Below are 12,500 nucleotides of genomic sequence, written 5' to 3' on the forward strand. Positions count from 1 at the left end.
ACATATACGCATACATGGACACACACACACAAAAAAAGTGTTCATATGCATACACACACACACACACACACACAAACACACACACACACACACACACACACACACACACACACACACACACACACACACACACACACACACACACACACACACACACACACACAACACACACACACACATATATATGTAAATATATATATATATAGATAGATAGATATATAGACAGATAGAGAGAGAATTTCCTGTACATCTTATAAAATAGTCTAAGTGTGGGCACCGTAAATTCCTGCCTTGTATTTGTCAATATTACTACCATGTGATTTACAGATAAACGTTTCTAGAAATTCCATTTTCAATAATCAGCTTGTGTAGTAAGAATAGGCATCCTAACGTCGCATTACGCGTGTGAACATAGGGATTGAACCGCTGCTAAGACTGCCATCACCAATACCCTCATCGCCACCTTCCTCAAAACCCTGAGCTAATCAACCTGTCCTTCCAGGTCGATCTTCCTCCACATCCTCTTCTCCCCGGAGGTGCAAGTCATCATGTACCCGAACGTGCTGACGGAGGGCGCCGACGCTACGTTCGTGTGCAAGGCTGAGGCCAACCCCAGCGACGTCACCTACAAGTGAGGCTCAGGGGGAGAGGGGAGAGAGAAGGGAGAGAGGGAGAGGAAAGGGAGAGAGGAGAGGGAGGGAGAGAAGGGGAGAGGAAAGGGGGAGGGGAGAGGGAGGGAGAGAGGGGGAGAGGAAAGGGGGAGGGGGGAGATAGGGGAGAGAGGGAGAGGAAAGGGAGAGAGGAGAGGGAGGGAGAGAGGGGAAGAGGAAAGGGGGAGGAGAGACGGAAAGAGGAAAGGGAAGGAGGAGAGGGGTGAGGGAGAGAGGAGAAGGGAGAGAGGAGGAAGAAAATTGGGAGATGGGGAGACGAGAGGGAAGGACTAGAAGGGAAAGAGGAGAATAAGAGAGAGGAGAGGGAGAGAGCAAAGGGAGGGAGGAGATGGAGAGAGGAGGGGGGAAGGGAAAAGGAAGAGAGGAGAATAAGAGAGAGTAGACAGAAAAGAAGAAAGGGAGTGAGGAGAGGGAGAGAAGAGAGGGAGATAAGATATATATAAATTGAGAGAGATATATAAGCAGGCAACAACCATTTCCATGGTAATGAAAAGGATCATTTAGTTATTAAATGGCTAGCGATAACAGTAAAATGATTACAATATCAACAACAATGATAATAATAATGATAATAACGATAATTGTAATAACAATGATAGTAGTAATAATGAAAATAATAATAATATTAACAATAATGAAGATAATTATGATAATGATAATCATCATAATGATAATAATAATATCAATATCAATAATGATAAAAAAATTAATAATAATAATGATGATAATAATAACAATGATAATAATAATAATAATAATAATAATAATATAAATAATAATAATAATAAAAATAATACTAATGATAATGATAATAATAATAATAGAAATAATAATAATAATAATAATAATAATAATAATGATCATTATAATGAAAATTATAATAATGATGAAAAAATAATACTAATAATGATAATGATAAAATCAGTGATAACGAAAATGATAATAATGATAATGATGATTATAATGATAATAATGATAATCTTATAATATAATAATAATAAAGATAATAATTATAATAATAATGATAATAATAATAATAACAGCAATAATAAGAATAGTGGAATAAAAACCCACACTGTAAAACTAGATTTAATTGAAAAAGAGACTACAGTTTCGGAATCCACCTGGATTCCATCTTCAGGTGGATTCCGAAACTGTAGTCTCTTTTTCAATTAAATCTAGTTTTACAGTGTGGGTTTTTATTCCATAGAATCAACACGGTAGTGTGTTTTCTCCTTTCAATAAGAATAGTAATAATGATAATAATAACAAAAACAATAATAATAATAATAATATTTATAATAATAATAATAATAATAATAATAATGGTAATAGTAACAATGAAACTTATAAGAACGGTAAAGATAATACAATAACGATAATAACATGAACAATAATGATAAGGATGATAATAATAATAATAATAATAGTAATAACAATAAAAATAAAAACAATAATAATAATAACGATGATAATAAAAATAAAAACAATGACAATGATGGTAATAATAATAATAATAATAATAATAATAATAATAATAATGATAATAATAATGATAATAAAAATGTTCATAACATTAATAATAATAATAATGATAATGATGACGACGATACTACTACTACTACTACTACTAATATAAAAATAGTAAGTATAATGATAATAATGAAATTGATAATAATAATAATAATAATGATAATAATTATAATAATAATATTAATAATGATAATTATTTTAATGATAATAAAAATGATAATAATAATAATAATAATAATGATAATTATAATAATAATGATGATAATGATAACAATAATAATAATATTAATAATAATAATAGTTATAATGATTATAATAGTAATCAGGATTATTATTATTATCTTTATTGTTATTTTTATTAGTATTATTATCATTATTATTATTATTATTCGTAGTAGTAGCAGTAGTAATGATGATAACAATAATAATGATAATAATAATAAGATAATAATAATAATAATAATAATAATAATAATAATAGTAATAATAATAGTAATGATAATAATCATAATAAAATAATTAATGATAATAATGGTAATAATGATAATGAAAATGTTCATAACATTAATAAAAATAATAATGATAATGATGATGATGATAATACTACTACTGCTAATATAAAAAAAAAAAATAATAATAATGAAATTGATAATAATAATAATAATAATAATAATAAAGATAATGAAAATAATGATAATAATAATGATAATAATAATAATAATGGTAATTATAATAATAATAATAATGATGATAATGATAACAATAATAATAATATTAATAATAATAATAGTTACAATGATAATAATAGTAATCAGGATTATTATTATTATCTTTATTGTTATTATTATTATTATCCTAATTATTATTATTATTATTATTATTATTATTATTATTATTAGTATTAGTATTAATAGTAGTAGTAGTAGTGGTAGTAGTAGTAATGATAATAACAATAATAATAATAATAATAATAATAATAAAAATAACAATAATAATAATAATAATAATAATAATAATAATAATAATAATAATAATAATAATAATGATGATTGTAATAATAATAGTAATGATAATAATGAAAATAATGATAATAAATATAATAATAACAACAACGACAAAATAATAATAATAATGATAATAACGGTGGTAATAATGAAAATAACAATGATAATGATAGTGAATAACAACAATAATAACGATAATAATAATAATAATAATAATTACAATAATAATGATAATAATAATAATAATAATGATAATGATAACAATAATAATAATAACAATATTAATTAAAATAATAATGATAATCATAATGAACATGATAATAGTAACACTAATGCCAGTGATGATACTAACAATGATAATGATAATAATAGTAAGGATAATAATGATTATAATAGTATTATGATAATAACGACAATAATAATAATAATAATAATGAATAATAATAATGAAAATAATGATAATTATAATGATGATACTACTACTACTACTAATAATAATGATAACAACAACAATAATAATAAAAATAATCATTATCATAATTTAAATAATGATGATAATGATAATAATAATAATAATAATAATAATAAAACAATAATGATAGTAAAGAAAATAATAATAATGATAAAAATAATGATAGTAAAGATAATAATGATAATAATGATGATGGATATAGTAATAAAAATAATGACAAGATAATAGTAATGTTAAAAATAATAATGATGATGATGACAACAGTAATAATAATAGCAAAAACAACAACAACAACAATACTACTACTACTACTAATGATAATAATAATAATAATAATAATAATAATAATAATAATAATAATAATAATTACAATAAAGATAATATTAATGCTGATTACTATTATAATCATTATAACTATTATTATTATTATTTATATTATTATTATTATTATTATTGTTATCATCATTATTTTAATAATTATTATTATTATCATTATTATTATTATTATTATTATTAATATCATTATTATTATTATTATCATTATTATTGTTATAATTATTATTATCATTATCATAATTATAGTAATAATGATCGTAATAAACATGAGAATAGAAATAATAATGCTAATGATTACTGTATACTTATCTTGAAAATAGTAATAATAGTAGAATAATAATAACAAATATATCAATGATGATAATGATGATGAAGGTAATGATATTAATGATAATAATAATTATAATATAAATAATAACAGTAATAATGAAAATATTGATTGTAGTGATACAACTTACATCAATGATATTGAAAGTAATAATTACAATAAAACGAAAGTGATAGGTCGGATAGTAAAAATACTGAAAGTATATCATAATGATATTATTATTGATGACAGTGATAACAATAATGATGATAATAATTATAATAATGATAGTAATAATAATAATAGTGATAATAATAAAATAATAATAACAACAACAACAATAGTGATGGTAATAATAATAATAAGAATAGTAATAATGATAATACTAATAATGATAATAATAATCATAATGACAATGATGATGATAATAATAATAATAATAATAATAATAACAATAATGATGATGGTGATATTAATAATAATAGTAATAATGATAATAATAATAATAATGATAACAATAATAATAGTATAGGAATAATGACAGTAGAAATAGTAATGATAATGATGATAATGACAATGTTATTAGTAATCATTAAGATAATAATGATAATAGTGGCAGTAGTAGTAATAATAATAATGATAGTAATAATAATAATAATAATGATAACAGTAATGATAATGATATAAGATGATGATGATAATGATAATAACAACATAAACAACAATAATAATAGTAATGAAAATGATAAGGATAAAAGTAATGATAACAACAATAATTGTAATAATTATAACAGTAATGATGATAATAACAATGATAACAATAATAAGGATAATGATAATAAAGATGATGAATATGGTCATTGTAATAATGATATAGTAATAATGATAATGATTAGGATGATACTATTAATAATAACAATGATAATAATAATAATATATTAATAATAATAATAATAATAATCAAAATAATAATAATAATGTTAATGATAATGATAACAATGATAATAATAACAATAATGATGATAATAATACCAACCACAATAATAATAGTCATTAAATATTAATGGTGATAACGATAATAATGATAATGATAATATGAGCAATAATAGTAATAAAAATAATGATGAATAATAACAATAATAATGATATTGATAATGATATAATGATGATGGTAATATTGATAATTGTGATATAACAATAATAACAATAATACAATAATAACAACAACATACAATAATAATAACAACAACAACAAAACAACAATAACAACAATTATAATAATAATGATAATAATAATAATAATAATAATAATAATAATAATAATGATAATAATAATAATAATGATGATATAATAATAACTGATAATAAAAATAATAATAATAATGATATGAACATTGATAATGATCATAATTAATAATAATAATAATGATAATAACAATAATAATTAGTAATAACAATTAAAACATTATGAATATCAATAATAATTATAATGATAATAATAATGGTACCTTTATTAGTTTAATTATAATATTGATAATGATGATGATGATAATAATAATGATAATAATGATAATAATAATAATAATAATAATAATAATAATAATAATAATAATAATAATAATAATAATAATAATTATAATAATAATAATCAGAATGACAATAAAAATTATAATGATGATATTGATGATATTAATGATAATGGAATGGAAATAAAAATACTACTACTACTACTACTACCTGTACAAATAGTAATAGTGATGATGATAATAAAAATGATACTACTACTACTATTTCAACTACTGCTAATAATAATGATAATAATAACAATAATAATGGTAAAGACAATAACAATTGTATAGATAATAGTAATAATAATAATAATGATGATGATTATGATGATGATACTAATAGTAAGGATTAATATTATCATCATGAGTGCAATAAGAAGGATGATAATTTTATAGATAATATTAGTAATATCATAAATGAGGATAATAATTGTAACATTGATAATGATATTAGTAATGATAATATTAGTAATGATAATAATAATAATAATAATAATAATAATAATAATAATAATAATAATAATAATAATAATGATGATAATAATAATAATAATAATAATAATGATAACAATAATAATAATGATGATAATAATAATTAGTAGTAATAACAATAATAACAATAATAATAATAGCAATAATAATAATAATAGTTATGATAATAATGATAAAAAAACAACAACAATAATTATAATGATACTACTACTACTATTAATTGTATAATAATGACATTAAAACAAACAAATAAACAACAAAACAACATTGACAATAATATCATTAGCAGTGTTATTATTGGCTACAAGTAATGATAGTGATAATGATAATAGGAATAATAACAACAACAACATGAATTATAGGAAAATAATAAAAACAAACAAAATAACAAAACCTTTGCAGTACCTGTCATGGTTAACAGCCGTTTTGATATCAACTGGCAACAGCTTTTATATGATCAACTCAACCAAATCAACCAAATAAAGAAATCGAACACAAGCGCTGGGAAGTTCCTCATTATCAGACGTCCGTGCCGGCGGAAAACTAATGTACAGACTTCTACGGTCCAAGACAAAGACGGGGACGACTTCTTTCCCAACTAGAGCGGAGTTGCGTAATAATCAGAACTGTATATAATTAGATAACATAGATAACATGAGCTATGGACTCTAAGAAGCAAGCAATGTGAACATTTTTATCGAGTACAAGGGAGATGTTCACATCTAAGGGCCTGCATGGAGGAGGGGAAATATTAACAGTGTAATTAACAGTAATAAGGGGAATAGCGAAAAGGCAAACTAAAGCTAAATCTAGAGAGCTAGATGAATAAACCTATGCAGAGCTATACCCAAAGAGAAAAAAAAGGAAATAAGTAACTACTGGTTAAGCTGAGAGCTAAAACACAAGTCTATGTAACAGCAGTACAAGACCAACGCTTAGTAACGAGATATTACCATTGCATGATCATACAAAATAAATCAGTGTGCAAAATATATAAAAAGTTTGAGGAGACCGTCGGACGAATCGATTCCCAGTAAGCAACTCCTGCAGTTGATGAATATATTCAGCAACATGACAGAAGTGATGAATAATCGATGGAAGATCTGTAGCTGTTATACGTTGCCAATAATAGAAAAAAACAATTGACCAATTGATGCTGTGATCTATACACTAGCTGAAAGATCGAAGCGGACCGGCCAGGCGTTACCATCAAAGACAAAAAGACTACTTAATGGTCACGGCACAGAAACGTCTTCAACAAAGCAATAAAAAAAAATCAAACTACAAGGATCTGCAAATTAAAAGCACTGGGATATCGAAAATGAGAACTACAACCGTGTCAGCTCTCATCTTCTCATCTGGGCTCTGGACTAGTCAAATAGGACCAGCAACCACATCAGAACCCGAAATGCAGATCACTCTACCTGGGCCACGTGAGCAAAGTACCCTCAGTAAATTGTCGGACCTACGACCATGGATTCAAGTCAATTACAAAAACAAACATTGGTAACTGTAATGATACAACAACAACAACTACTACTACTATTTGATAACGATAATGCCAATTATAATTCTATTAGTAGTAATGAAAGTACTCTATTACTACCACTGATACTAGTGTTATTTAATAATGATAATGCTAATAAGTACTGCTACTACTACTTCTGATGACAACAAAGATGATGATGAGAATCTTAACAATAATTATGATAACAATGATATAAAATCAAGGATAATAATTACAGTGATAAGAATCGCAATAACAAAGATAAGGCTGATGATAACAATATTAATAGTGATAATAACTATAATAACATTGGTAGTAATGATAATGATAATGATATTGATGATGATGATAATGATGATGATGATGATAATGATAATGATAATGATAATGATGATGATGATAATGATAATGATAATGATGATGATGATAATGATGATGATGATATATATATTTATCTTATGAAAGAGAATTATAGGGTGTTTTTTTAAGGGAAAAATGAGGGAGATAGGATAGACTTACAATCATATATAGAGAGAGATAGGGAGGTTATATTGATTGAGTAATAAGCTACAATATTTCCTCATGAAAAGCAGAGAACTGAAGTGATGTAAAGCAATACAAATATTGTCTGTATTCCAAATATAGCAAACAAATGTCAACATAAAAATTAAGTGCCACCTGATTAGAATTAAAAAGAGGGAGGAGTGAGTTGCCACCTTAAAATATTCTGAAATTGGTGACACTGCACTTGTATTTTAAATAATTACCATTACCAACTTGCCAGTTGTCAAGTGACTGTCATCACCAACCTGTCAAGGACATCTTCCTCTCGTTCACCTGGCTGGCATCTAATTGACAGCAGCACTTACGATGATGCCAACTCCTACTGGCTTGTAGGAATAATTTTATCCCGAATGTATTTTCATGTATGTTTTATAGTATTTATATTAGGGTCAGCACAAGGTCCTGGAGATATCCTGTGATGTTTGTAGAATCCCCCTGATACTATAAAAGGTAGTAAATATCTAAATCAATTTTTCACGATTATCTATATTCGAAAATAAGTAGAAAGTGCTTATATGTGTTTTTACTGCGACGTTACAAATGCCATCTAAACAGGTATAAATCAACAATGACCCCCCACTATTTCTTGCATTGTTGCACAAGTGCTTGTACTGCATGACGAGAGCAGTAAGGCGTCAACATAGCCTTGATTTTCGGCAAAATAGGGGACCGACGAGATCATACCAGCGGCTTAGATACCGGGCATACAGGTGTGGTATCTCCCTTTGCCTCTATAGTACAAGTAGGTATGAGTGACTATCCCTGAGCCTGTAATGGAGCTCGAACTGTGCAATGACCACACCTGCATCAATTTGGTGTACTTTGTCGTGCTTAGAAACATTGTTGCTAATTTTGCTCTGAATTAGTATTAGGTAATTTGGTTACATTGCATAGAGAGTCATTATGATATGTAATCGAAGTGGATTAATATTGTACTTTCATTACATAGACAGCATACAAAACGACTGATTCAGTATTTATTTAACACATTTTTAAGGCTCTCGAAATACAGCGAAATATAAATTTCACTTTTATCGCGTCGAGTCACTTGTAATTTTGCTTTCATATTTGCATGAATAGTCATGGTACCCCATTAAAAAGTTTAATTAGAAATGAATAAATTATCTCTAAACAATGCAACAATCACGAACGTAAATACATACATATATACATGTAGGCATATATACATATATGTGAATAAGTAAATTATTAAGTGTGTGCTTTAATATGAATATATTCTTATTACTACATACATACATACATACGCACATAAACACATCTATGTATATATATACATATATGTAATATATATTATGTATATGTATATCTACATATATGTATATATTGTCATTCATTTATTCATATTTGTATATATATGTATATTAATTTATTTATCCACACACACACACACACACACATATATATACACATAAACACACTTATATATATACACACACACACACAAATGATATGCATATATATATATATATAAATATGTATATATATATATATATATATATATATATATATATATATGTATATGTATATACACACTCACACACACTTATACATATAAGAACATATATGTACATATAAATATATAAATATATATATATATATATATTTACATATATATTTATGTATAGATATGTATTTATTTATATACATGTGTAAATATATGTATATATGTCATAACCATATATATATATTCATATATATAATTTTAGAAAATTCTCGGCACAAGTGTGCAATTATGTAAGAAAAACGAGTCTTATCCTCTAATGAGTTATTGCTTGCATCTGGCTAAAGCTATTAAGGCCATTTATTTAATCTGAGGCCGCGTGAATTCGCACACAAATCGCCCGCGCGCGTAATACGGTAGTGGGTGAGTCTATCGTAGATATGATGGTGGGTTGATAACCACCAACAATGATTACATAACCAACTACTCCGCCACCCCAGTATAAAGACCTAGTCAACTACATGATGTCAACAAGGCACAGAGTAGGTCATGAAACACCACATCGGTGATGGCACGAATATACTGACGAAGTCCACAACACACTTTCATTACATCATCTGTTGATTGTGTTATATCACAATAATCGCAATGGCCCGCTAAGACTACATATTAATGCGATGTGATAAATGCCTAATACTCCACTTTCTTCTCTCCCAATAGGTGGTATATCAAGAGCCAACTGCTGGCCAATGAGACAAGCCGATCACTCACTGTGCGAAACCTCACCAGTGATTTCCATCGTAACGCAGTTTCGTGCGAGGTAAAGTCTCGTTTTGTAAGAAAGGTGGTTGAAGGTGAACGTGATCGTAGGTTTTTGTTCAACTCACTGAGAAAAAATACAACTGCTCTGTAAATATGGGAAGAATATTTCCATAAGTTCCATAGAATCTAGATGGACTTACTTCTAGTTGGCGGGTAAATCTGCAGCGTATGAAAACTTTTTCTTTTCATTGTCAGTGAAAAATTTAATTTCGGTCTAAATGTGCCAGAGACCCTAAACTGCGCCTTTTTGGGCTTTCTTTTACTTTTACTCGTTACTGATTATCATACTAAGGATTGGCGTCCCTCCTGCAAAGAAAGGCTGTAACTTTCAGTGAAAATTGTGCAAGAAAAGGCCAAACCTGCCTTTATTTTCAATTGGCTGGAATGTAGCCTTAACTAACCAAAACCATTTCAAATATAGGGCCGGCATTAATTAATTTCCACCTCCTGAAGTCGAAATTAATTGATATTGAATAAATGCCTACTCGTACAGTATACCCCTTAACTATTCATCTAAGTGTATGAATTCTTACTTGAAAGACCCATGAAGGTGACAGACCTTAACAAGTAGGTGGTCCCTCTGGCTAACCCGAACAGATTATCAAACATGGAGGTTAAGACCACAGGTTGCATGAAATATCCCTTCCATTCCATCACAGAAGTTTAGTAAAGTGAAATGGGGGGGGGGGGGGGGGAGAACACAATGGAGCAGCCGAAACAAATATTGTATTTAGTATCTGCCTTGTGTGTTTGTCATCGTTTACGTTCTATTTTCACGGGTATGTAGGATAATCGTCCTCATGTGAAGGTACACTTTTGAATTTTAGTGTGAACCTTTAATTGTATAACATCATAATGTAAGATTCACACGAATGTTAATACACTAATAACTAAAAATAATGATATCTATTATATTCTAATTCTAATTATGTGAATCTTGTGCACAGCAAGATTCACAAACGTGGTAGAGAGATCTGATGTGCTGTAGGCTCTTCACCGCGTCAGCTACTCGTATGTCCCTGATGTTGGTTGCCCTTTGCATCAGAAAAAAATATAATCCTCACTGGCCAAGCGATGCTGAATGCGAGATTGATTTACTGCGCAATGGTCTCCACTGTCTATTGTCGTCACTGTTTATACTGTTGATTATAATAACTCAGCTTTACGATGATTGGATTTTTTTTTTAGTCAATCCGGTTATTACCAGTGCCAATTATTTTGAATGTTTTGCGGTGAAGCTAACTCTAGGAAACAATGTGCATAGTTTACAGTAGGACTTCCTAATGAGCTAGTTTTGAACATTTTCTGCGGGTTATATATTTCCCTTAATATATCGGTCTACATTTGCTCATAATAATTGTGATGCAATATCTATTAGATCTTAGTGTCAAGCTCTGATGTACTTCTATATTACTTTGGTGTATCAAAATTTCAGTAACAGGTATCGCTGTTATTAAAACAGCTACTAGTTTCTCCAGATATATTAATACTCATTTTTATACATCTCTTGTCTCCAACCCCATGGGCTACTGCTGCCGCGAAATCAAATAATGACGTTTGCGTTGATAATCGTAATTTTGACTTTTGATAATGATATATCTAATTGGGTTATGAATATTCTTATCATCAGACTTTGGAGTAATTTTATGCAATCAGTTCCACTTCAAATCCAATTCCAACGGAGTAATGCATGATTCATTTGTCAGTTTCTTTGTTTGTTCAATTCAGCCAAGTTTATGTTTCTCATTTCCAATATTAATCA

At 27.2% G+C, this 12,500-nt stretch overlaps 1 protein-coding gene across 1 annotated transcript in view; it reads left to right on the plus strand.

The window, feature by feature from the left end:
- LOC125032968 (irregular chiasm C-roughest protein-like) overlaps positions 1–12,500 on the plus strand; it is a 103,047-nt gene that overhangs the window by 42,202 nt on the left and 48,345 nt on the right. Inside the window, exons 6-7 of the mRNA XM_047624384.1 lie at positions 503–631; positions 10,637–10,736. Of these exons, the coding sequence (XP_047480340.1) occupies positions 503–631; positions 10,637–10,736 (229 nt within the window). The remainder of the gene's footprint in view (positions 1–502; positions 632–10,636; positions 10,737–12,500) is intronic.

Source organism: Penaeus chinensis, chromosome 15 (genome assembly GCF_019202785.1).
Source record: "Penaeus chinensis breed Huanghai No. 1 chromosome 15, ASM1920278v2, whole genome shotgun sequence".
Lineage (NCBI taxonomy): Eukaryota > Metazoa > Arthropoda > Malacostraca > Decapoda > Penaeidae > Penaeus > Penaeus chinensis.